This window comes from Corvus moneduloides, chromosome 5 (assembly GCF_009650955.1).
Source record: "Corvus moneduloides isolate bCorMon1 chromosome 5, bCorMon1.pri, whole genome shotgun sequence".
NCBI lineage: Eukaryota > Metazoa > Chordata > Aves > Passeriformes > Corvidae > Corvus > Corvus moneduloides.
In genome coordinates, this window is record NC_045480.1 from 23,406,124 (window position 1) to 23,433,404 (window position 27,281).

At 37.9% G+C, this 27,281-nt stretch overlaps 1 protein-coding gene across 3 annotated transcripts in view; it reads right to left on the reverse strand.

The window, feature by feature from the left end:
* Nucleotides 1–2,952: 2,952 nt before the first annotated feature.
* The window catches only part of SMIM14 (small integral membrane protein 14), a 55,260-nt gene continuing 30,931 nt past the window's right edge, over nt 2,953–27,281 (reverse strand). For 2 of the 3 annotated variants that reach the window (XM_032108659.1, XM_032108660.1), the window contains exons 3-5: nt 15,386–15,434; nt 6,923–7,071; nt 2,953–6,336 (exon numbers count right to left, since the gene is read on the reverse strand). In XM_032108659.1, coding sequence (XP_031964550.1) covers nt 6,304–6,336; nt 6,923–7,071; nt 15,386–15,434 — 231 coding nt within the window. In that variant the 3' untranslated portion in view covers nt 2,953–6,303. Of the gene's footprint in view, nt 6,337–6,922; nt 7,072–15,385; nt 15,435–27,281 lie in introns of those variants that run through there. The other variant, XM_032108661.1, reaches the window with a different exon arrangement.

Consider the following 27,281-nt stretch of genomic DNA (forward strand, 5'->3'; position numbering starts at 1 on the left):
ACACGAGACATCATCTGCTTGGCATGTCCCTACTTACACCCTCTCCTCATCTCCATCTCTCTGGCTCACCAGAACTTTGACATTGCTAAACAGTCTGACAGTTTGCCCAAACGTCTTATGATTAATCTAATACAGTATTTTTTTTACTGGTGACAACCAGCCTCTCAAACTGCAATTATTGGTAAAACTGTTGCAAAATGCAGTGAATTTCTGGTCAGGTTCAACATGCCTGTTTGCATAGGGCATGGAACATCTGGACAGTAACTTCATCAGGACTCATGTACAACATCGCCATATAAATAAAACCCCAAAGCCATGCAGGATTAAAACTTTTAAAAGTTGGAGGAAGGCCACCGTGAAAACTGATGAAAACATCCTGTCAACCCCCATTCTTTAAGTTACTGCACAACAATGTTTTGTTTTCAAGTATATGACCTTCCTCTCATTAGATTATTTAAAGCTCTCAGTGTACACAGAAATTATTCACACTTCCTTCCAGGCATGATTGCATTTGATGGCCTTATCTGTTGTTTTGTAAATGTCTCTTTTTTTTTCATTCTCTTCTGATGTTTTTCTGGAAACCATACACTTCATACTAGACATCAAAGCTGTTCCTCCAGAAGCAGTGCTGTGGGCAGCAGCATTGCTTTTCCGAATGCAGGGCATACTGCAGCTCCCACCAGGAGAGCCATTTCAGGCTAACAGCCATCTCAACAAAACAGTAAGGAAATACTACATGCTAAAACTAGTGCAATGGAAGTGAGAGCAGCCAAATAAGGCACTGCTTTTCATCACTGCCTCATTGGAGAGAAATTGTCTTGTAGCATCCCTTCTTTAAAGGGTTTTACTCAGCTGAGCTGTCCCGTTGCCGTAACAGTTGTTTGCATAAAATAATGTGAAGATTTGATCCACCCTCACAGTATAGCTAAAAGCTAATTTGGCTTAACCTCTTCCCCTTACATACTGAAGCCCAACACAAGCATACAGCAGGAGGGGGTGTCAGAGACAAGATGCATTTGTGATTCAAATTGAAAGCAATATTCTATGAAGTGGGGGAATGATTATTTGGATTTTCAATTTCAAACAAGACTGCATGAAATCACATGGGGAGTTGAAGAAACCAAATTTTTACTCATCATCACAAGAAAGCAGATTTTGATGCATTACATGCAGTGTTTGGTGTAGTGCCAGTCCTGTGGAGGCTTCTCTGGGTTGTTTTCTTGCTAATCATATTTATCTTATCATTTATCATTGCAAGTTCTGCCCTAAATGGAACACCTTTTTAAAGATTTGCTTTTTATATCAAACCAATGGCTGTGACCTTCAGAATGTTGTACAGTGGTGGGGTTTTTCATTGGTCTGCTTAAGGAAACATATTTTCTCATCTCTAGGATCTTCTACTACATTTTAAGGATAGTTTTTGCAGCAGAAGAAATTAACTTTAAACCAGTTATAAGTCTGAAACCACATAGTCACAAACATTATTCCTCTGTTTTATCATTTATAGTTTGGAAGATGTAACAACAAAACACGTAAAATGCAAAAGAATTTTTTTTTAAACCTTGCTACATGTGATCTTTCATTACAAATTACTGCTTTATGTTCAATTAATATTTTATTAAATATTTTACAGTAACACTTTCCATAAAATCAATAAGAGTTTCTGAAACCTTTAAAAAGCTGTATATATATGGTGAATTAATATGTATTGCCAAATATTGAAGCACATTTGTTTCAGATACCCCCTCTGGCCAATGCTCTGACCTGCAGATGTTAAAAAGGTGATGTGGAAGCCAGATTCTTCTAGCTATTATATTTAACTACAACATGTTTGCTATGGGAGTTCGCAATTTTGATACAAGTGTTCAGTTACTTTTCTTATATGAAAAGACAAATCTTCAGCTGCTGTTGCTGTTGGTAAGAGTTTTGTTGTTTTACAAGTGAGGATGTGGTTCAGTATGGAATATTCTGCCTCTTCCCCCACCCCAAGGTCCAGATCTCCGCAGTGAATGGCACTGTAGGCCATTGCCTGATACTGAACAACTAAGGAGAAGGAGAAAAGGATTTAAGTAGTCCATTTTTGCAAGGGATCCACTTAATGCAATATTTTGCTGCAAGGATTTGGTGTATTTTTCCCAAACATTCTAGATAGGATAATTTTTTTTCAGGCTTTGGGGCAGAGTAATCTCAAATTATATGGTGATCTTGAACAGCGAGGCCTTGTACAGACCCATTCAACAATGTGAATTTAGATTTGTGGCAATTTCCTTTCTGCATTGCTTTCTCAAGGCATTTGCATCCTTGGCAAGCATTTCAACAAGTGTACTTAGAAGTTTAACTTTAGTTTTAGGGGTTATTTATAATCTCATGTCTGAGTAAAACGGTAAATCTTGATAAGCAGACATTAATGACTGTTGATTGCTGATTAAGATCTTGTACTTTCTAGATCACCTCAAGTGCCTAAAACATTTGTTACTTGCTGTTGTTGTTCTTCTTATTTTATTCGGATTTTGTTTCTGATTCTCTGGTATTTATTGCCACTATCTCTGGATAGCTGTGTATTATTTTAAACCCTGGTTCTCCTTTTCTTTCTCAGATTAACACAGGAATCCCTAACAAGGCATCAGAGTTGCTGTTGAGGCAGTGCTCAGAATTTTGTGCTGTTTCTGGAGGAAGAAGAGTGCTGCACTTCATGGGAACAGTAAGGAAGCAGCAGGTCTCTACTACTCCTACGTGCTGTCTTAGATCCATTGCAGCATCTTCCTACCTCAGAGCAGCTCTGGGTCCAACACTGCCAAGATCTAGAACTAGAAAATAGACTGCAAATCCAAAAATAGTAGGATTTGATCTAAAACAAAGTAACATAATCAGCATATTTGTCACTACTTTTCTTACTGTATTATTTCTGACTTCCTAGGTTGCCTAACTACTTTGAAGAGCAAAAGGCAGAGACCTTGGAAACTGCTTTTTATTTGTTCTGACTTGTGTGAGATACATACAGAAGACAAGTGTCCATTTGAAAAGTTAGAATTTACATTTTAAAAGTTACATAGGTGACACACTATTTTTACTGACATTTATTTTTAGATGATTTCAAATTACCTTAGAAATTGATAGGTTGGTGCAGTCCTGTATCTTATAAAAAACTAAAAGACAGAGACAAAAGTTTACTAATGATTGCTATTTATTTTGTTAAGTCAATAAAAAGTGCATAGTACAAGCCCTTTATCCCAATCCAAGTACTCAGTAAAAGATTACTAGGAAACTGCAAATGGCACAGATGATTTTTTGTTTGGCATATTCAGATATTTTAAACCACCGATTTACATCAAGTACATGACATCATCACTCTTCCTTTTTCAATCATGAATATTACAAGGCTAAGTGATCTGCAGACAGTGCATGAATACATATGACTTCTCCTTTCAGAGTATAGTAATTGTGTTAAGCAGACTCTAAAAAGACTATTGTTTTAACAAAGTTAAGGTATAATTGTAAAATTCCCTCCCTATTTCCCAAGTTGCTATGACTTGCATCTCTTACTAACCAAGCTTAAAACCATCACTACAGAAAGGATCATATCCTGGAGCTTCGCATACCACTAATCTCTTCCACACCTCAAAATTTACCATAAACATCTGTAACCATGATACAATTATTTAATCACAAATTACATCACTAAAGGCCAGATTTCTGCCACCCTTACTAAAGCTGCTACTAGTACATTATCTCAGAGTAGTTCCACAAACTTCAGTGCAACTACTTGATGAGTAAGGCACTATTTAACACAAATAAGAGTGGCAAAATACAGTCCTATGGTTAGTTACTTTTATTTTAATTAATAGTGCTAATCTGAAGGTTATATCTTGGAGAGAGTATCTGAATTTAAAAAGCATACATTTTGATGTGGGATAGCGGCCTGGCTCTTTAGTAAAACATTTTACAATAAAATATTTCCGATGTTTTTTTCTTTTACATAGAAAATTTAAAATAGCAATTTACATGAGGAAAGCATACATGTATAAAATCACAGGGACAATTAGAGGAATTTCAAGCAAAGACAGTTCATTTATAGGTAAACCACAACATTCCTCTGAACAAAAAGTTCATTTGCCAAGACTCTTAGAGCTGGGTGCACATGGTAAGTTTCATAAATACATAAACAGACATTTAAGTGAGACTGCTCCTCACAAGTGAAAGTGCTCCTGTAAATCTCACCAACTTCCAACAGGATGAGGAGTAGTGCTCTGTCTGAATAGAAGCCTGTTTCAGCTGGCTTTTTAATCAATTGGAAGCTTGTTTCATGCCTCCACTAGTGAAGAATTCTGGCCAAAAATCCTTGGAGAAAAAAGGTCAGTGTGGGAGATTATATATGTTTCCTTGTGGGTTCAACAAAATGATGTTGTATTACTTGTTCTGAACGGTATCCCAAACATAAATGTACATGGAAGGCAAAAAGCAAGCCCAGGCAGAGTGCTTGTCCCAGTGACATCTTTACACAGTGTTTGTGGCCTGTACATTATTAGATGTAATGGGACAAATTCTCTCAGCTTCTCTCCTGTAGTTTCATTGCTTTACCTGGCACTGCACTGATGTCACTGAGAGCACCTGGCCCAATCTTCTTCTTCTTCTTTTTTTTTTTTAAATTTGATTTTTTTACACATGCTCCCATGCTTGGGAGCATACTATTCCATAGAAATTCAAAGGTCAATTACATCAAATTACAGAAGCCTTTCTTCAGGTCTACACTGTACCTTTCCAAGGAGGCTTAGCTGGCTCACCATTTACCCTGAAGAGCAAAATGCTGCGTCTGTCAACCATGGGATCTGATGTGAGATTTTTGTTAGAGCCCGTTAACACAAACCTTTTTGAACTTTAACAGTTAGTTCCTTCATCTCCATAACTAAAGTCCTCATGAAATAAAGGTTCATACAGTAAGGCTTTGAATTCCCGTATGTCTGTTCTACTGACCTTTAACAAAAGAAGCTTCATGTTGGTAACATAAAAATGTTCTTTACATTATTCTCATCAATTTTTCAAATTGAACAAGAAAAATATACAGTGTTGCTTTTCTGTACATCTTTAAAATGTTCTTAAATTAATGTACATAAAAAAGTAATTCCCATTTGCCATAATGGGAGATGTGCACAGGTGCGTGCATAGCCACACATACACACACTTAAACATACCACACATACACACAAATATTAGAGGGAGGAGACATGCCATATGTAGTCACCTGCAAGTTTGTTATTCTACAATTACAACTAGTAGATAAGGATGAAATGTTAAGAATTGCTGATAACATACAGGTGAATAAACCTGAATAATCCAATACATGTTGTATACCAAAAGTTGATAACCACGGTAACTTCTTGGTATGACTTCATCCTGTCCAATATACATTACATCATAGCCAAAAACTTAAGGTACCAATTACGAAAAGAGTATACCAGGACAGAAAATTCTAGCAAGTTTTTCTTACTAAATTTCTCTTTTGATAAAGTCTATAAGTAAGCACATCTGGGTTTCGAATATGTTTTTTTGACAACATATTGAATAAGACATACAATTTATTAATGAACAAGGCTAAATTAACTTCTTTTTTGGTGGTATAATCTTTTGTACAAAGTTCCCAATATATAAATCAAAGCTTTGACAGTGGCAATCGTCATATTCACTTACATGTGCACGCACACACACAGAGTACAATTCTAGTGGACAATCCATGCTTTTGCCAGCAACCCTGAAAACTGTGTTAGTGGTCCAAAGACCAGAATAAAAGCTGCTCTGAACCCAGGGCAAATATAAAACAATTTCTGTTTTTCAGCACATAACTAAGTTAATACTTCCAACCATAATACAACTCTCAAAATCATACTGGAGAAGAAATATGAATTAATCTGAAGAAAGGTCAGTAACCTTCCATTATTATAGATGGAGTGGGATTTTCTTTTTCTTTCAATGCATATCAGAAATCACAGCAAAGAAATTAAGATCACTGTAACAGAAAGAGACTGAGTGGAATGTCCACAGTAACAGCAACAACCAAAAAACCCCTGCAATGCCTTACCATTATTCAAATTACAATGTAATAGGAATTGTAACAATATACAAAGCAAAAATTAACTTAAAATTGAAGTCACTAAAAGCAGTTCATGAAAATTACTGCTGAATGATAATTCTGCTCTATATAAATGAGAAAACAAAAGCGTATTGAGTGAGGTTTAGGAGTAATCTGGTCACTTCGTTCATTTGGTCGTGCAACGTTTTAGCTGCTGAACTTTTCCAATACTGAATGCTCTAGTCTACTGGTGGGGCTGGTGGTTCTTGTCCCTTGGGAGAAGAAAGAAAGAAAAGATTAAAAAAAAGCAGGTACAGAATTAGAAACAGTGCTTCACATATGAGGTTTTAGCAATGAAAGAACTCAGAAGCATTACATTGTGTTTTCTTTTATAGCTTTTCAATATCTCTTAAATGATTAGAGTAAATGAGCATCAAAAAACTATACTTTTTCCTGTATTGATTGAGATTTTTCCATAATCCCACATCTAGGACAGAGATCACCGTTCTCAGTATCATGCTGTAATTTTGTTTACTGACTTCTCTTAAAGCTGTGCTTGTCCCCTTTCACCTAAAAAGGCAGGAGGCAGTTTCAACCAGGGACTGACAATGTCCAGAGGACATTATGGCCCATACTTAGTCACCTGTAACTGCTCCATCCCACAGCAGGCCTCACACTTACAACCTTCATGATTCTACTTTCACTTTGGTTTAACTCAGTCTAATTTTCAATGGAGTTCCAAGAAAATATAGGGAAAAAAATAGAAGAAAAAAATTACTTTGAGAAAGTCTGTATTAAACCAAAATAGATTTAAGTTATTATAGAATCTCCCTGCAGGGCACTTGAAGATGCACTTACATTGTGTTGGCTGGTTGGCTTTCCGGCTGTGTTTGATCCTCTTAGATTACTAGGTCTCAGTAAGAACAAGACAAGTGCAATCACCACCCAGGCCATCATTATCATGGCAAAGCTGATGCCATTGTCACCGGAGGAGTTTGGTCCTGGCACTACAGACAAGGAAAACTCAAGTTATAATAGAGTAACAGCAGAGTTCTTTTCGCCAAGTGAAAACAAAAATTCAATCTCAGAAAAAATCCCAGAAATATTTTTCAATGGAGTGTTCTGATTAGTCCCTCATTTTGGCTTTGAGACAGTAATACGGTTTTTTATCACATTTCTTATCCATTTGAAAAGAGAATCATCTATTTCATAATATTTCACTGGCATTCTCAGAATTATCATGAATATTTCTTAGTTCATATTAACTCCTAAGGAACTGGAGATGATAAACATACTCTTCACATTTTAAGATATCAAACCTGATTTTTAAGAAATCAAACTTGGTGCAAAATATATTTATGTAGGAAACCCCCCCATACATACACTGGTCTTTGTTTTTTGCCTCAAACAAACAAAAGAATAAGGCTAAACTGATGAAAGCTTAAGCTCCATTGTTAGGCCTTACAGAGACAACATGCTAATTCTAGCAAGAAGGAGCAAACTAATGGTAATCAATTTCTTGACTACTCTAAGTTATTTCTTGAGAGTTTGTTTAAAGATGTTTCAGTGTCAATATGCCAGATCTCCATGACTGATCATCTGGGTCATGTGGTATTTCTGCTAGCAACATATCTGCCAGCAGGGGAAAAACTGCTGCAGAGATACATTACGAAGTGAAGCCCAGGAACACAATATAAAAATTTTACACCAAATTTCCATACAGAATACCTGAAACATCAACACGCGGAAGTAAATTTAAGGAAATACCCTCAGGCTGGAAATGGCTGGTTGATCTGTATGGATCAAGAAACTCTTGCAAATACACATTTTAAAACAACTTTTCTCCTCTGAAACATAATTTCAAGTAATCAAACAGTAACTAATCTTGTCAGCTGAAGTGTAAACCCATGTATCGCTAATTACCTATGGTACTTACATGAATCCATTTATCATAGTGTCTAAAGGCCTAACATCTTCATTAATGATCTAGATGTTCAATTAATACAGAGCAATTAGTACAAAGCTAATATAATAATAAATAACGTTCAGAAAGAGAAAAAATGTTCACTTTATTACTCAAGATGAAAATTTTAACATCCAGAAAATTCCACAGAGATACTTATATCTGTCATATTTTCCAGTTGTCTTATGTGGATCACCTGATTATGGAGCCAAGTCTGGATTCAGCACTGGTTGGATTGTTCTTATTTAACATTTACTTGATAACTTATACCTGCTGGAATCATTTCTTTGAAGATTAATGCTGATACCACAGAACCACCCTCATTGTTGCCATCCTGGGTAGCATTGCTAACAGAGGCTCTTCCATGGAAAGGATTTGTTCATAACACAGCAGAAGAGCCCTGCAGGGAAGCTTACAGCTATGCCATTCTCCACATTGATGCTCTGGGAATAAGGCTTCCTGAGTTGGGGCTGTTGGACTGATGTCCTTTACTGACATCACATGCACTCAAAAATGTCAAAGAACAAAAAACCCCATGCATTATAGAAGTTCATGCTTCTCACAGTACAAACACTACCATTAACATGTATGAGCAAATGAGACTGCTTTTGCCTTTTAAATGTCCGAAATATAGACATTTCAAAGCTCGAGAAGTTGCTAATATAGAGGAATTTTATGATTAGAATTATGTGCAATTACAAGTGAGTATGGTGGCCAGTGAACATACATCACAAGGGACAGAGAGTTTTCTGTAAGACAAGTCCCTAGTACCACAAGAACCACTTTATGTTAGGGTGACCAAACAGGCTTCTCCCAGGATGCATTGTTCTGTTATGTTAATCTATCCCAGTTTGGATTCCCCAGTTGGCTGTTGGCCTCCACCTCTCGTCACTCCCCCAAAGCTTCTCCATTGGTCCCCGTTCCCTAGTCCCGCCTTTTCCCCGCCCCCAGATAAAGCTGTGGGCTTTGGGATCATGTTGGTATTTGCCTCTGCAACCTTTGACAGTGTAGCAGCAATAAATGCTCCTGCCGGAACGCACCCAAATGCCCTTCTCGACTCTTTGCTACTGACTGTAATACTGAACCCACCCGTGCGGCTGTGGGTGCACGCGGGACCCCACAGAGCCAAGCAGGGATGCTATTAAGTGAGAATTATTTTGAAAATCTGAGTGAATAACAGGCTTTCTGTATGAGGAGAAGGCATAGTGCACAGAAAATAAATAAGAATGCTACAGCCTTTAATTCACTAAACTCTTACACATTTCATTTTGAAAGCATATGGAATTGTGAAGGTAAGACTTTAGACCTTCAGTTTTGTTGACCAAATATTATTATTATCAGCAGCATATATATCAATATTTTAAATCTTGGAAAATCTTTATATATGCAGTCCAGGAGTCTAGCATATAATTTGGCAAGAAAAGAACAACTGCTTTATTTTGGGGCTTCCAGACAACACTAATGGCCACTCTGAGACTACCTTCAGCAACAAGTAAGAAGGCCTTAGGTGCTTGCTTTGGCGAATATGTTTGGTAGAAGACTGAAAATTTAGATGACTTGTTAGTCAGAACTCCCCATAGAATACAGAGAAATGGATTTGTCCAACTGCCATGTGAAATTTTTGGTGAACATTAGTGCACTTAGGGTCTGTGGTTAAACAAAAGTTGGTGTAATCAAATGATGCCAGATCAGGACACGCTACAGGTCAGGGAAGGGAGCAGAAGGGACCGCAGAGGGAAACCACAGGTGTTCATTGCAAGAGACAGTTTTTTCCAGCCTGCATTGTAAGATGGTTCAGATGGAACCAAACGTGCTGAAACACGTTCTGAACTATGTTAAGCAAGACAATAGCTGATCCAACTGGCCCTGCACTACCTACTCAAGGCATGCCAGACACTCAGACACAACCATGATTACACTTTTCAAGAACCGTTAAACCCACATCTCTCAAAAATGACTGTGTGCTTTAATAAGGACGTGAGATATTTCAGAATCTGTTACTTTAATCTCTTATGGAGAAGAGGATAAGCAATGTTTCACAAAGCTGGGGTGAATCCAACTTTTCAAAACTTTGCATCACAAATCAAGAGAACAGACGAAGCCATTTCAGCTACTGGAAGCAGTTATATGTAGGAGACAACAATCTTGCTACAAAGACCTCCATCCCTGAGATCATAAAATAATCTGATAAAACCATCTTATGGATAAAGAACAGTTGAGTGAAGCTAAAACCAAGCAGAATGGAATTCATTGTGATGGGCAGAAGAAAAAAAAAAATCTTGTTTTTAAGAGTTCACAGCCACAGTGCCTTTATCTATAACTGGTATTTTTTTTTGCAGGTAATTTAGAAGTGATGTTTTGATTCCTTGAAGAATAAAGGTTATCCTCTAAGAGCCCCTGTGGATGGTATTTCCTAATATTTCCAAATGGAGAGAAGATTGTCCTGGTCTGAGATGAATGATCAATGATCCTGCTACCACGCATTTTGATGGATGGATCTGGTTATTAATCTCCAGTGCCCAGGAGACACCAACTAGTACAGAATGTAACAGTACATATTCCCATGGCACTAAGTGACATGACATACAGTCTCTAACCTACCTTTCGACGCAACACTGAATCCAGCCCAAGGTCTTTATTTTCAGAGTATCTGGTATCCTGGGTTTGGCATACATATATATCCACACACTTCTGAATGATGCCTGTGAGCAGTTCTGGCCCTGTGGTTACCTGGAATTTAGTTTTTTTTACAGCATGGCTGAATTATCTCTGTGCAAAGAAAGCTTTATGAGGAGCTGGTCTGAGATTGTGAGATTAGCTCCCATGGGTATTAATGACTATGGTGAATCCTATCTGTTGCTTCATGTAGGAAATACAGTTTTTGGACTTGCTTTTTCCCACGGAATCAGAGACTACGCCACGCAAACTAGTCTTCTCTCAGAGAAAAATGGGAAGGGGAAAAAAAAAATCTTTTGTGACAGATGTTTGCAGATTCATTTGAGGTCCTAGAAGGCAGTCAAAGCTATTAAAATTATGAGTTTGGTAAAAACAGTTTTTAAAGATAAAAGGTCAAACACTTCCTCATGGTGCAACTGAAATCTCAATAATACAATATTAAAACTATTAAGTGCCCATGTTAATACCCTTACATGAACTTAGTTCTCCTCCTAAAGTGCAGTTTTTCCTTCAGAGTGAGGCTGTACTCTAAAGAAAGGAGAGATTTCATTTCTTTTACTGTAAAAGTGTATTCCATGTGGTGCTTTTTGTCTGCCCTCTCACGGTAGAAATACCTTCTTTTGGACTACAAACAGATTGACCCTGGTAAAAACTGTTAAATATCTGCATGTGGAAAGGCAAAATCATGCTCTCTGACTTGTGTGTCTTCTTTTCACAGTGCTTAAAGCCTTGCTTGTTCTGTGAAGGAAAGGCATGAAACTGTATGGAGAGAGGTATTTTAGAAGTGAATCATCAAGGAAGACAAAGAACCCTTGGGACCTTCAGCAGATAATGCCTGCAAGCTGACACTCTCAAAGGCAGGGATAAGGAACCTGAAGAAAGCCGAAAAGGACTTGAGCAGAGGCAGGGAGAAGGGAATTCCCAGAAAAGGGAGGAAAGAGTTGGCAGATATTTCATGCTGTTTGGTTAGGCTGCTGTGACTGCCCTAGATGAGTACAACTCAAGATGAATCACAGATATGTATTCATTTTAAATTGCATAAAAATTTGGAAGTAGAGTAGACAACATCTGAGACAGTCATCTCTGACCACATTACAACCTAACAGAACACTGAGAATAGTGCTGAAAATATGAATGTGGTAAATGGAGGTCACAACATCTGGGAATTGCTAGAACACAGAAAAAACTCAGGCAGTAGCCCCTCATTTCCTTTGACACGGAAGGCTGACTGTGAAGGACCATGAGCCATCAGAGTAGATCAGTACCAGCTGGGATCCTCCCTAGGCTGGGTGAACCGCTGATGTTGCAACTGCCAGATGTCAGAGAACTCCTGTGCTCCACTTGCATTAGACAGAATTCAGAAAAGAATTATCACTCTTTTTCCTCATTTCAAGGCAAACTCTGTTGCTGCCTGTTCCGAGCTTCCCTTCCCCCTCCCCAAGACACTTGCCTCTGCCATGTGCTCTGAACTCCTTTGTTCCAAGCAGGGGCAAACCCAAATGTAACTCAAACTCTTCAGCAGTGTCTGATTGGCCGGCCACCCCGGGTCCGCCCCCAGTTCCCCCCTTTCCCTTCTCCGAAAAAAAGAAGGGCACAAGAGGGGGCCTGCCCTCTTTGGCTTGCACCCTTTCTGGGAACATCTGTGTGTTTCTGTTTCTGTTTGAAAGCTTCTAATTGCAGGAATTAGGCAAGCTGGAAGCTCTATTTCTCCCTCTTTGTTTCTGCTGGTTGTATCAGCTTTGCAGCTACTGTTTGCCGCTTTTAGAGCTACTGAAATGCTAGATTGCCCGTGCTGCCTCTCTAGGCTGCCCGAGGCTTTCTAAGGCATTGAACTACGAGCCTAGCTGGTAAAAAGCTGTAAGTATCTCCACAAAACTCTAAGATCTTCTGATTTGCTGAGCATTAACAATCCCAACAGAATATTAAATGTGTTGCCTATTCAAAACTTACAGCGGTTTTTTTCTGCAAGGCACCCACTGAAATTGAGGGAATGGTCATCAGACTCTAACACATGCTTTAATGTCACAGCAGATATTCTGATGGAGAACCAGCAGACGAAGAGCCATCAAGCAGAGTGCCCAAATGCTTGTTGAAGTGGTGCTCATATCTTCCTGTACCTAGATCAGAAAGCACTAGTCCTGACCCTGGGAAACTCTGCAGAGACGTCACTACGACATAATGGTGCCAACAACCATAAGTAAGAATTTATAGATAATAAAAAAGTGAGTAAGGGAGACCTGGTACTACTGCCTTGATATGGCTCCAAAAAACCTAAAATGAGCTGAAATCAAGGGTTGAAAAAACAAAGCATGCTCAGGAAGAATCAACAGAGGGTGTTTCTGAGAATTTCCAGCTGGTAGCAACAGCACAACACATGATGCTGCTGTGACATTGGCTGAACCCCAGCCCTACGTCTCCCAAAACAAAACCACATACGTCTCATCAGTTATTCCACAACCTTGCAACTTAAGAATCTGTGTATGACAACATTCCCAGCTGTGCTTCGAGAAGAAAGACCAAATGCCAGGAATGAGCAAATTGGTGGGAGTGAAACAAACTTGTTCATATCAAGATTCTGAAATGAGGAATCAAAGTCAGCAAATAACAGGAAATGGAGCTGTGGGACCTAGGGAAGAGGAGACCCACCTCAAACATAAGCTCATCACTGTACAACTCATAAAAACAGGATGAAGCAATGGACAGAAGACTGGCTCAGAATTGTTTGAATATGTTTCTGAAACATCCTAGAAAGCTTCTTCAGGCTCAATCTGTTTATTTTTGCCTTTGACTCCCAGGGTCTTACAGACTGTCACAAGCACAGCATCACAGAAGCATCACAAAATAATGTGACAAATAGGCAGGCAGTGTCATTGCATCAGCAGAAAAATACCTTTGCTAGAACTAAATTTAAGGCAAGATAATAACATAGGAAAGGATTTACTATATAATTTTTGCTCTGGTTTTTGAAACAAACCACTGCTTTGGAACAATTGCTGCCAAATTGCTTGCATCTGCACAGACAGTTTGCAAGAATCTCAGAATGGAAAACTATTTGTTGCAAGCCATTCAAATTCCGACTATACTACAGCTTGGTAACGTGAAAGCCATCCCACAAGCTTTGTGCCCATACATATTAGAACTTACTACAGACTTACAGTCTTTAGTCTAAAAGCTTCATGAATACTGATGATCAAGACTCTCAAGGCATGAGTGAGAATGACCTACCACTGCTTGGTTTTGACCATGGACAAAAGAAAGATCCACACCCTGTCTGTGCCTCCTTCTAATATAGAAAATATTCTGCCTCCCATGAACCGCCTCTTTCCCTCTCCTACATGCCTATTATTTAAAAAAAGGCATAGAAGTCTAAGGTGTGGGAGACTAAAAAGTCTGCCCTTTGACAGGTTTATTTGGAAGAGGAGTGATGGAAGTCACAGACAGTGTAACTTGCAAAGCCCATAAAGAAAGAGCAAACCAGCAGCACTGTACAGCACATGAGCACCACACTGTCTTTTTCTCAGGGGTTATGTGGGACAGCTCAGTTTTCCCCCTTCAGCCCAGCATGGCACTGAATCTGGGACTGTTTCACACTGGCAGAGCCCAGTGCAAGTCTGAGCTGGATGCCTATCTCTAAAAACATTTTACAGGGGAGTGAAGAGGGAGGAACATGAGGGTGAATGAAGGCATGCACTCTCTCCAAGATGCTGGAAACCTTGCCTGCACTGTCCCTAGACCTGTAATAGATACAGGCACCAGCAGCTCTTGCTTACAGGAACACTGCTCAGGTGCTTGCTGCTCCCTCTAAACATTACAGCAGTCCTGATGCAAGCTGAGTGAGTTCACATGCTCAACTGGTAAAAGGATATAGGAAAACCAGATCCATTTTATTTTTATTTGTAAACATTTGACAATCTTCCCTCTGGCTCACGGAAAGCATCTCAGGGAGTATCTCAACGCCTCAGGGCATGCTTACATTACTGCATAACCTCCACACAGTTATGCTTCACTGCAGGTGCTGGTAATGTTTGACTGCCCTAGTACTGCTCACTGTTTGGGAGAGGTTTTTTGATGCATTTCACAGCAAATCCCAAGGAAGTGTACATATCAGCCCTCTGCTTCATTAACTACATGGGCACCAAATCAGCAGAGATGCAGTCATGGTGTATGTCAGCTTATGAGTCGGAGCTGGTGGGGTGCCTCCTCTTCCTCACAGTGGAGTAGAGGGGTCACAGTACTGACAGTCCATCACCCAGCCCCAGCTGTGAACACGTGTCTGTGTGTCTGTGCTCAGTATCTAGTCTTCACTGGTTAGGCTGCTCTGAATCTGAGGAGGACAAATAAAGCCCCCTCCATATTTTCCCCTCTCATTCCCCAAACCATCCTATTTGGAGGCTAACAATCAGATTCAGTAAAACTTGGGACCTGATTAATGGTTATGCTGGTGAATTGATACCTCCAGGCTTCCCATCAATGCTGCTTCCAATGTACAAATGTTAATCTGCATCCCAGATCCTCAGAAATTACCTCCTCAGCATATCAATTTTATTACTGTAGTATTTGATTTAATGTAATATGTTCCTATAACATTAAATCAACTGCTGCATTTTAAAGACCAGGCAGACTGTATTTTAATTACTGCTGTTTATTTTACTTTTATGAATCTGATGTGAACAGTTACTCACATTCCTGAAGGCATTCTGTGTCTGTGCAGTACGACTGGGATTGTCTCAGCTAAAACAGAGAAAAAGAAAAGCATGACACTTAACAATACGTCTTGGTCGGCTTTTACTGAAATCATGATTTAATATAATGTCAGAGTAAAAGTTCATGTATAACTGATCCTTCACTGGATCACACTTGGCTTATGGTATGTGAAGAATCCCAGGTATGGAGACAGTTTCTGAACACTATTTACATAATACCTTTAAATCACCTGACTGCAGTGTTATTGCTTCCAATTCAGCCATTGACTAACTTCCAAAATGCAAGTAAAAAAAAAAATCTGTAGTGCTATAGGAGCTGTTACAGATATACTCTCTACACATATTTTGGGATTCATAATGGATAGATAGATAGATAGATATAGATAACAGTTCTTATTGTTATCTAGATCAAGTAACATTAAAATCCTCTGTGATTACATCACAATAAATGATCAGACTGTGATAACGGTTATGCACAAAGAAGTTGAATTAATATTTCATATTTAAACTTAGTATTTTTTCCCCCCAGGACCTTTTTTTTAAAAGCAGGTTTTAATAGGTATTTTACTGGTTTTTCTCTTTACTGATGGGTAAAATTTAAAACATTTTTAGCAACTGTAATGACTATTTGATTTACAGACTAGGTAAAATTGCCAACTGCAAGAAAAGTCAACACTGGCTAATCTGCAAATCAGTACAGCTATTTTACAGATGACAGAGCCAAAAAATAAAGACAAACATCACGTTCTTTATCAGGATCAGAGATGTTAAATAGATGAGATTTAATCTGCAGTACTATGGAAATAGATTCTGTCCTCTGCGTAGGTAAACTACATGGATTATTAGTAAAAGTTTTTAAAGGTACAGAATTGTTACACTGCCTTGGTTAGAAATGACATTTGCTTTTTCACAGGTTTTATGATACAGTTGTGTCATGAATCCCAACACTTTTTGTCACAACTGGCTAATCTGTTTATTACCAGTTAAAGAGAAGAAAAGATGATGCTCTTTATGTAAGAAATAGATGAATCATTTCCCCAAAACCCATTTCCCCTTGTATTGGCATAACTGATTTAATGTATGTAGTCATATTATGCAAAACACATCAAGGAAAGATGAAGAACTGAAGAAGGAAGACATCTGGGAAAGTCTAAGCACCTTCTTTTGTCATAAAGAGTGTCAATGACTGACACATTTGAGAAAGGAAAAAATTTAATTGGAGATTGATCACACTAATTCTTTCATTAATATATTAAGATCTACTAGCAAATTTACTGAGACTACAAAGAAGTCCCTTAGGAAGGAACTGCGAAGGCTGGATTTAACCTTGTTTCTAGTTAAAAACAGCATTGATGGAAATTCAAGCAGAATGCTTCTCTTTATCTTACTAAAGGAAAAAAAATCTATCAAACTATGCATATTTCCTGCTCTTCTTATATAAAAGCTCATTTTATTTTAAAACTTTGGAAGTAATTTTCAAAGGGGAGGTTTTATGTCAGCAATAGTATCCATTTGAAATATTCAAAAGATTTCCGAACTGGGAAAACTGGATATTGCTATACCCATGTTTTAAAGAGATCAGCAACATAATTATCTTCTGTTTGTATAGGAGTTTAATTCTGAGAGGGGCTTAATTCATAATCCCTACTTAAAACACAATTTACACATATTCAGCAGAGAAGGATGACCAGAATTAAAATGGGCAACAGATATATGATCAGAAACATTGTACAAGCATCTCGTCTAGTTTGCCTAGACATACAACACTGCCTGGGGGTGTTCTAGCCACAGTATCAGTTATCCCTCATTCTAAGTCACACTCTATCCAAATACAACTTTTTAAAAGCTCTAGGATGGCTGTCTGAGCCAGGTAACAAATCTGTTTTCAACAGCTCAGTGAGAGGCTGCATATTGTCATCTTGTGATGAAAAACAGCAGCTCATGAAAAACGAGCAGCAGTAAAAAGAGGTTGTTCTTAATTCACTCGGGTCAACAAGTTCCTAACTGTGTAACCCAATATGAATCTGATTCCTTGTGGTCACTCATTTAGGGAAAGGACGAGAAACGATTCTGGCACAGGTATGAAACGCTTACGTAAATTGAATGGCTGGAAAGGTAATGCCTTTTGCTGGAACAAGAATGTTCCTTCTCCCAGTTAACTCTCTTTTGACAATTACACCCTTTACGGAACATAGCAACTCTTGGGAAAAACTGAATGTGCAACATTTCAATAGTAAGGTAATTGAAAAAAGAGCAATTATCAGGGACTGGAAATAAATAGTTCTTTGTATTAAGATTTTTCTAATCCAATGTGGAGGGGAAGTTTGGATGAAAGTTTGTGGAATAATGGTAAAAACTTGAACCAGACTTTACCTGTTCTCAACAAAACCCTCAAAAAGACTTCAAATACACTCAATGTTTTTCAGACTGGGAACACTACAGAGTTGATGAGAAAAATGAGAAGTAATTCTTCTAATATGTTAACTCTTAAAGACAATATTATTAACAATGACTTTGATTTTATTAATATTTCAGAGATCCTTGTGTCGTTGAAAGTGTGAATTTAGTGGAAGACTAATAGCTGACTGTCTGATCTGACATCTACTAAAGTCAGCAACAGCCTTTTCATCTTTTTCCATATATTCTAAAACAGACCCTTAAAAAGAACACAGAAATCAGGCGAGTTAAACATCAGGGCATATTCAACAAAAGAAGAAGAGAGTGAAAAATGTCACAAAATGAAATATTTATACTATTTCATTCCATTTAAATGAAAAGGATTATATCTGAATTTTAACCTTCTCTGTGCAGTTTGTCATTCAAATATAATAAATGGCTTAGTGCTTGTGAGCCAAACAATGAACTACTTTATCTTTTATCGTCCAAAATGAAGTAAACATGAATTTTAAATAGCATGAAAGCTAGAAGAGAGCTAAAAAGAATCAAGAATTTTCAGTTTTAGACAGTACGAACTTGAAAACAATAGAAGTAAAAATACTAATTATAAATGTAAATTATTTAAAATACAACTGTGAACTTTCATTTCCTCCAAGTACATTTAAAGTCTTGAATAACCTAAGTTAAAGTAATTTAAATTAATAATCCCCAAACCACAAGAACTCTTGGCCAATAGGAATATATGGTTTCCATGAAACCCCTCGTAAGTTTTTGGAAGAAGCACAAGTGGCTGAATCACAGCAAATCAGTGCCCACTTACTGACATACTGTGAATGCAAACTCAACACAATACCAAGTTACTTCCAGTGGTAAGAGAAAAGGGCTCTCCCTCACTCTTTCCCCATGACACTCAAATTTTGCATTGCAAAAATAAAAAGGGCACATTTCAAATGGCTCGTAGTTCCAATTTGAAACAGTTCTTCCCTTCTTTTCCTTTTCCAAAATACACAGCTTTTAGCCCCAGTTCACACTAACACAACAGTGTTTAGATCCTGCTCCTTTGAGACAAGGACAGTTTTAACATGCCATCTTGTGGATCAACGGCATCCACCCATCAAGCACACCTGAAACCTGTGTCCTGCTGCTCCTCTTACAACAGATGCCATGTTATGGCAGGAGTCTGCACAGTTTTTAGCAATGAGAGGCTTCACTTTTTAAAATCCTCATCTGAGAACAAAACATGAACACAGTAAAGGGACACTGCTCTTGGCCTCCGAAAACTCTTTTGTGAAGTCACCAGCAAAGTTTGGTTTGGTTTTTTTTTCATATGCACACAAACATGCCACTGTGTGGTGAAAACAGGGTGTGAACTTTTACTGCATTTTAGCTGCTCCACAAAATCACTGAAGTCCAAGTGAAACAGTAAGCCCAGTGAAAACAGCTTCATCTAGCTAAACAGAGAACTTGTTTTTCCAACACAGGGACCTCAGCCATCAGGACCATTTCAGTCTTCCTTGAAAGAAGTTAAGCTACTTTGCACCACTCATTACAGATACCTGCTATAGAGAAGAAATTCAGACTTTGTCTACCTATAGAGTACCTTGTTCTTGCTTCAATTACTCTGTCTTCTCTTCAGAGGACTTTAGTGAAACTCTTCAGATGAGTTTTCAGAGTTTGCTGTGCCAGAGTTCAACAGTCTCACAATCTCTGGGACTGATCCTGCAATCTCTGCTCTGACAATTTTTTTAAAAATTAAAGTCAACAGCATATTGCCTGAAAAAAGATTCAGGGTTTCTATCCAGTGTGAACATCTTTTCTGAAGTGTTAAATATATTATTTAAGAGTTAAAAAAAAAGAAAGGACAGAGCATACAAATATCAGGAAGATACCAATGATCAGACAGCTCACTAGTTTGTCATTTTTCAGGAGAAATGGCAGCATAATCCCTGTCCAAAAGCACTTTCCAACTCTAGAAATGTTGTACTAAAGACATAACGAAACAAGAACAGCAGGACTAGTGGCAGGAACAAAGTGCAATAATCAATGCAGCCTAGTGTGAATGACAGATGAGATGAAAGTATATTATTTATGTAGGGATAAATAACTACATTTCAGAATAACTTCTGAGTCAGCTCAAAGCAGATATAAGCCCCCAGAAAAGACAGAAATGAAAGATTACTAAGTTCATGAGACACATCAGGAAAAGACCTCCATACAAGAAGTTGTGATGGATGAAAGCCCAGAGAGATACGTGAGAGAAATAGATGAAACAGGTACAAAGATAAGAGAGCAAAAATGGATAATGGTGGGAATTAAAAGAATAGTTAAGAAGGAAAGCAAGGACAAATGACTAGCTTGAAACGGTCATTTATTCCATGAATATAAGTAAATTTAAAATGGAATCATAAAGACTGTTGATAGAAAATTTTATGTGATAATGAGGGCAAAGTATCATCCCTTGTGAAAATACTCTTTTGCCATTTAGACCAGCTGGAAGCTCCGCTTTCCTCTCTTAACGATGCCAGAAGATGACAATACAATGGCATACTCCTGATTGCATTCTCATTCTTCTGGGTAATGAAATCATTATTTAAGCTTTGTTGGCAGCCACGTCTGTTCTCTCCAAACTATATAAATGATCTAGTAAACAACATGATAAATAAATTGCTATGGTAGGATATGCCAGTCTTGAATACAAGCCAGGTTGCAAACTGAATTGTAGCATTATCTGTAAGAGTTCAGATTTAAAGATGCAAAAAATGACACCTACATGCATTATTCTGCTATAAGCTGGCAAAGAGAAATAAGAGGAAAAGAATGGCATACTGATGGAATTTAATTGTGTCTTAAACTACACTAGCTTCTCTTAGAAGTACAAACAAGGAAAAAGGGAACACTCCCTTCCCCACTCCTTCATTTTCTATGTGTATATGCAGAATTAAAATAAATGATTGTTCATACAAGGAGAGAATAACAGTCTGCAATAAAAATATAGAGCCTGGTCCTGTGAGGTGGCAAGTAATTTTCTCTCCCATCACAAATGAGAGACAAGGATGGTTGCTACATTTCAGAATATTCCTAGATCACAAACCAACTCTTAAGACCCAGAATCATCAGCCAGTTATGACAGAAGGAGAACATTAATTTCATAATGAAAGACATGACGTTTTATGGAGGAGAATGCCTCAGAAGTCACAGGGCCCACTGCAGTCTGGAGCTGTGATCTGGACAGGAACACATTCTTCCCTTCATTTTTTCCATTTGTTCTGGGATTGCTGTTTCACCTTAGTGTCATATCGACCCTCCTTTTTCACACTTCCCTCACTTTTCTGAAATTGCCTGACTTACTGATACTTCATTTTATAATTTTGCTGACCTGTGATATCAATGACACCCTCCTTTTACTGCATGCAAAGCAGAATGAATTAGCAGTGAAAAGAAGATGAAACTGTGTGATGATCAGGACCATCAAGGAGCTCACAGCATCTCAGACTATGTGCAATACTAAACAACAAATACATGAGGCAGAATATAAAACAGAGGCATCTGAAAATGTGCACAAACAACATACGTTTCCCCCCAGAGGACATTTGCAAACATATCTAAAATGTAAAACCAAAATACACATAGGCTTTTTGACTAAACAGTTGAGTATCTTCTGCAAAATGATGCATATTAGCAAAAGACAAAGATACTCCCACATAGACAGCCTTGAGGAAAACTTAGAACTCGCAGTTCCAAAAGATAAGTAGTTTGCTCTGAGTGTTGATTACGTCCACATAAGGCCTGAGAGAAAAAGTGCAATTTTCTCATTTTTCCTCCAAAGAGATGGCCATAACACATCTCTGATCATCAGAGTTCAGCCATTCATAATACAGGTTCTAGCTATTAATTACTTCTGGAATACCAAGCTGAAAGAATTTCCAATGCATGATTTTTTACATTGCTTGCAATACACTATGCATTCCTTGAGATGATCATGAGGTGTGACTGAGATTTTCTTTTTTTTTTTATTTTCTAAATATATATTGGTTAAGAAGCAGCAGTTTCAAGCATACTACAAACTTCAGGAATGGGAAATGTAAAGAATGACAGACATGTTCAACAAGTCCTGATTCCTAACCCCTTATAGACCCAAGTGGACACCACTTTTCACAGCTTTTTTCTTTTTTAACATGTCTAGAAAATAGTCTCCTTTTACATTGTTTGATCTAGAATGAGACTCTAGGTTATGACACCCATTGGCAGTACATGAATTCTGTAATACAATTTTGCGGCCTTAGCCTGTGCAACACCAGCACCTTGAGCATTCAGCAAAAGGTAGGGAAATGCAAGTCAGTGGAGCAAGAGCACTCAGGTACAGTCTCATCCTCTGCCACTCCAACCCTGTGTCTTATTCTTTTGGCCTGGTGTCTTAGGAGGTGCATCAAGTCTTTTCCCCTGCATCTCTGAAGAATGATAGTGTCTTTGTCCTAATGAACAACCTAAAGTTGAGCTGTTAGGAAAGGTGTACGTTGAACCAGCTTGAATGCAGAGGGCAAAAAGGGCAAGTGAGGGTAAAATGCAGTTTTCCTGCTCTTGTAATGTTTGGCTAAAAACTACAGACTATAAGAAGTAGCACCTGCTATATAAAAAAATTAGAGGGCAAACACCATGTAAAAAGTCTCCAGGGTAACCTTCATATTTAAAGGACATTTTTAAAAAATGTATTTGGTATAGTTCTGGTGTGCTTTCAGTAAAAGCCCACATCAACAGGGAAAGCCACTTTTGCTGACTGTTTAAGATGGGCTTAGCTGGGCTAACATCTTGAGAGCTTTTCAGCCATTTGCAGCACATATCTATTTTAGTCATCTGTGTTTATTTTGTGCCGCTTACACGAAGTCTCCCTCAGCCAAGACTTGTGGCTATGCTGGATACTATTTCAGACTATGCCAGTTCAAAACAGTAAGACTCTAAAATGACCTGGTCAAGAGAATTATGCAGAAACTTGAATGACGAAAGAGTGTTTGAACTAATTATGTTGAAATAGTTTGAGAATTTGCAACTTTTGCTATAAAAATCTAGTGACAAATCAAAATAGAAGAGAGATTAAAATAAAGAATGATTTGCTCTGTATCCCTCAGAGTTTTGATATAGCAACATAACTAAGCATGGACCATTACTTTGCAATTAGCTACTGAAGAACAAAACACAAGTTTGCAATTCCCACAGTGGTTTGTAAGTAGAACTGTAAGCAGTTCATCAAAATGGGACCTTTTGCATTATAGAATTAGAAATGTTTTGGCTTAAAAAACATACTGCTCATTTTCATAAAATCTAGTATGAGAGAATTCTGAAGTCAGTTTTTGTAAAGCAAATAATACTGCACCAGAAGGAGACAGAAAAAGGATGTTTACTTGACATATTACTGGCTTGCTCTGACATTTCTGGCCACTCTAAGCAGTCATTAGCAGGTTTCAATCTTTGTGGAAGATGCTCTATGTATGATTATCCCTCACCACCACATAAACTGTGTTTTCAGTCTAGTTTTCAGACTTGAACTGACCCTTGGGCCGAGATCAGCCATGCCTATGCACAGAGCATCGATACCCAGAGGAATAACATAAGGAAATCAGATTTTTATATTACAAAGTAAGTGAAAAAATGGGAAATAAAAAGGTTTAAATACAACATCATTCTTATCTAGAGATTTGCTGTCTTTTGCTAAAACTAAGACAGGAAGCATTTCCTCTGGGTACAAAGAATGTCCTTCACCATGATTCTTTCAAGTAACTATCCCCTTGCCTGACAGATTCCCCCCAATAAAACCACTTGCTGTCATTTGTTGTTCCTCACTCTTGAACTTTGGCTCTTCTTGTCAAAATAAGTTTTGCAGATGGAGGAGACTGAACAGGAGATAAAGTCATGCAAGCTAACAGACCTGTCATTGTCTTTTGACAACTCCTGTGCATCTGCAGAGGATGGAAAGCCTTGTGATATTTTTCTTCTATGCTTACTTCCTCTTACGGAAGTTCCCAATTAACTGCTATATCCATAGAGTAAATAGTGAACCTAACATACAATAGTCAAATTGTTACACACCACCACCAAATCATAACAGATGGTGCCATGGGTATTACATACTAGAAATGATATTTATGAAGTCATAGCCAAAAATTTTAGATTTCTAGTGTTTCCTATGACTATTTGGAGATCATAATATGTGCTTATTATTTACAGTGGCCATATTACAGAAATTTACGTGTGTGAAATGTTCATATTTTGACACCAAGAAGAACCCTGAAAAATCCACTTCAGGAAAATGATAGAACCTTTAGCATAAAATAATTCAATGCTACTTAAGCATGTATACACATAAACATTCTAAGAACTGTGTGTGTGAACAATATCTCCAAGTTAACCTAATAACCAGCAAAATATCTTTTAAAATATTATGCATATTAGAGATACACAGTTCACTGACATAAAATCTTCATGGTATTATGAATTAAGAAGGAAAAAACCAAACAAAACAAAGCCCTGCTTAGTCAAGCAAAATGAAAGACAGATAAATAATCAAGCCACATAACTAAGAGCTGGACTTTTTAACAGCTCTCGTTTGTAATCTTCTGTGGTGTTGCTAACAACACAGAGGAAGAAGAGTTTAAATGACAATAGCTTTTTTTCATTGTATAAGCATTAATTGTGCTATCAGATGAACTGAAGTCTGCATTTCAAATAGAGATTTAAACTATATGCTATATAAAACCCCAAAAGTAATGTATTCAACCACAAATTATACTTTGAATGCCACATACATTTTCTAAGAGTTTCAAAGTAAATATACCAATTAAACTAGAAGTTAAAATTATCATATTGGAAATTAAAACGAGAACTTCAGGTTCTAGAGGGAGACTTTTGGATCTCCTTCTGATTTTGGAATAGCAGTATCATTCAAATCTCCCATACAGTTAATTCTAACAGAAATCCTCTGTATTTGATTATGTATTTTTTAACTCTACACATAATAGTCATGACTGAATATATCATAACTTCTTCAATAGCAGAAGCCTTAATTCTTATCAGTGTTTGTTTAGATAGGTATAAACAAATTAGTCCATAAAAATTAGTTTATTTTAACGCAAATGCAAGTTTAAAAAATCTACAATCAATCATGTGGGTTTTGCACAATGTCATTACTGGATTGAAAGTTACTCCTAAAAGTAACATTTTCATATTTGGGCATCTCCTATAATTACACTATAATTCTGTTAAATTTGATCTCATCTCTGAACTTCTGCATTTATAATGCTCAGTCTGAAGACAATTGCAAACACCTTGTTATACAATTTGCTCCAAAATCTTGTCGAGTACTGACAGCTGTAACACCATTCAAATGTACTCTGGTGTGTTTTATACCTATCTAGGTTAAAAAGAATCAACCACTAAATACATATAGGGAACCCTTTTGGGTACACAGTCTGTTTGGATGTCTTTTTCTAACCCAGAGACAGAACAGATTGCTAGCTTTGTTTATCACAATGATTTTGAAGTTAAGGTTTTGAGGATCCAACTTTTAGAGGTAGTGGGCACCCAGTCTCCACTGAGGGGTTCAGCAATTTTGACAACCAGTGTCCACGTGGTTTTTTTAGCACAAATAGTAAAACTTCTGTTTCCTTATGTTGTGTAAAACTGAGTGACAAAACAGCAACTTAGAAGGCGAACTCTCACTGAAGCATAAAAGTTAAAGATGCAAAAATGGCTTAGCAAGTCTCCTGCTGAGATCATACAACAGGTTACTTGAGGATAGTCTGGCTGCTGACTGAGATTTCTGAGACTTTTCTTTTCTAGATTCTGCTAAATTATCCTAGCTAGTGATTTGGTCTTATAAATATTTAGGAGCATCTGCTTTGGTTTTTAGGAGAGATGAAATCTGGAATTTCCCTTTACTCTTCACAGTTTCAAGCACTAATTGGTATGAGCTTTTTGGAAAGTGAACACTGAGCAAAAAACTCCATTTCTGCAACTACGCAGAACATTGTTAGACTGCTCTTGGTGACTGCCCAAGAGCATGCACCTATTATGTGCTCTGTTCACATTCATAACACAGGAACTAGTGTTCCTCCAAAAGATCCATTTTTACCCACCTCACACTGCATGGAGCAGCCCAGGAACAAAATCTCACAGATGTTTGTGGCACTTGTAACTTTGGACACGACACACCTACACTGTTCATAACCAGAATCCTCCAGCCACAACAAACGGAACTGGCTGACCAATGCCATTGAGTATCAGTATCTTCTAGCAAAAAAGGAAAAGATAAAAAAATGCTGAATAGGGGTCAAAATTCTGAACCGTGCTGGTTTAGATTTGCATCTAACAAGCCTAAGGAAAAAGGGCAGCCAACATGCATCCTCCTTTCTTCCTCCCAACTTTTGAACTTGGTCCTGGGGCTTCCTTTCTCACCACTTTAGCAGGTGTTTAGAAGCCTCAAGGTTCAGAATCAACACAACTGTGGGATATGGCACAAACATCATGTTGAGAACAAAAAAAATACTTCTTGAGAAAGAACATATGTACAAACATCCATGTAAGGGCAGCAGGGAGAGCTCAAAAGATTTTGAAATTGTGCCTCTAACTGGGAAGCATGAGCTAGGATGGCTAGGCCTGATGTAAAGGCTCCACAGTAAGGACAACTATTCTCCACAGAAGCCTCAATTCTCTCTGCCTTTGTGTCAGCAGCACTAACCTTTAAACACTGCATAAGCAGACTGAAGGATGCAATTACACTCCTGTACTCATTTTAAACTCTTATCTAGAATACTGCATCCAGTCTTGAGCTCTTCTACATCAGACATTTACAGATTGAAGTGAATTCAGTGTGGGGTCTCCAGGGGCAGAAGCACTTGCCCTGTAAGGAGAGGCTGAGGGAGCTTGGCTTGTTTGGCCCAGAGAAGAAATGGTTTTGGGAGACCTAACAGCAGTCCCCAGTACTTACAAAGAGGTTAGTGAGAGGACAGAGACAGCTCTTTACAGCACTGTATGGCAGAGGGTATGATACATTCAACTAAAACATGGATAGAAAAAATTCTCTGTCACAAAGACTGCCAAATATTGGGGCAGGTTGCCCCAAGAAGCTGTGGAATTGCTATCCCTTGAAGGTTTTCAAGATTCAGCTAGAATAAAAGCCCTGAATGACCTGATCACTATCAGCCTTGCTTTGAGCAAGAGGTTGGCTTAGGTCATCTACTGAAGTTCCTTCCATCCTGAACAATTCTCGTAACACCAATAAATGGGCACACATCCCTTTTCACTTTTTAGTTCTCCAGTCCCCAACCAAACCTGTTGACTGTTCGACAGTAAGAAAGTGGATCAACCTGTAATGACTCTCGAGTTTCAAGAAAGTACTGGCTGTACCACAATTGGGAACTACCAAAGGAAAATTGTATCATTTCCTATAAAGCATATGGAACTGGCTATACAGACATGCTCAATTTGT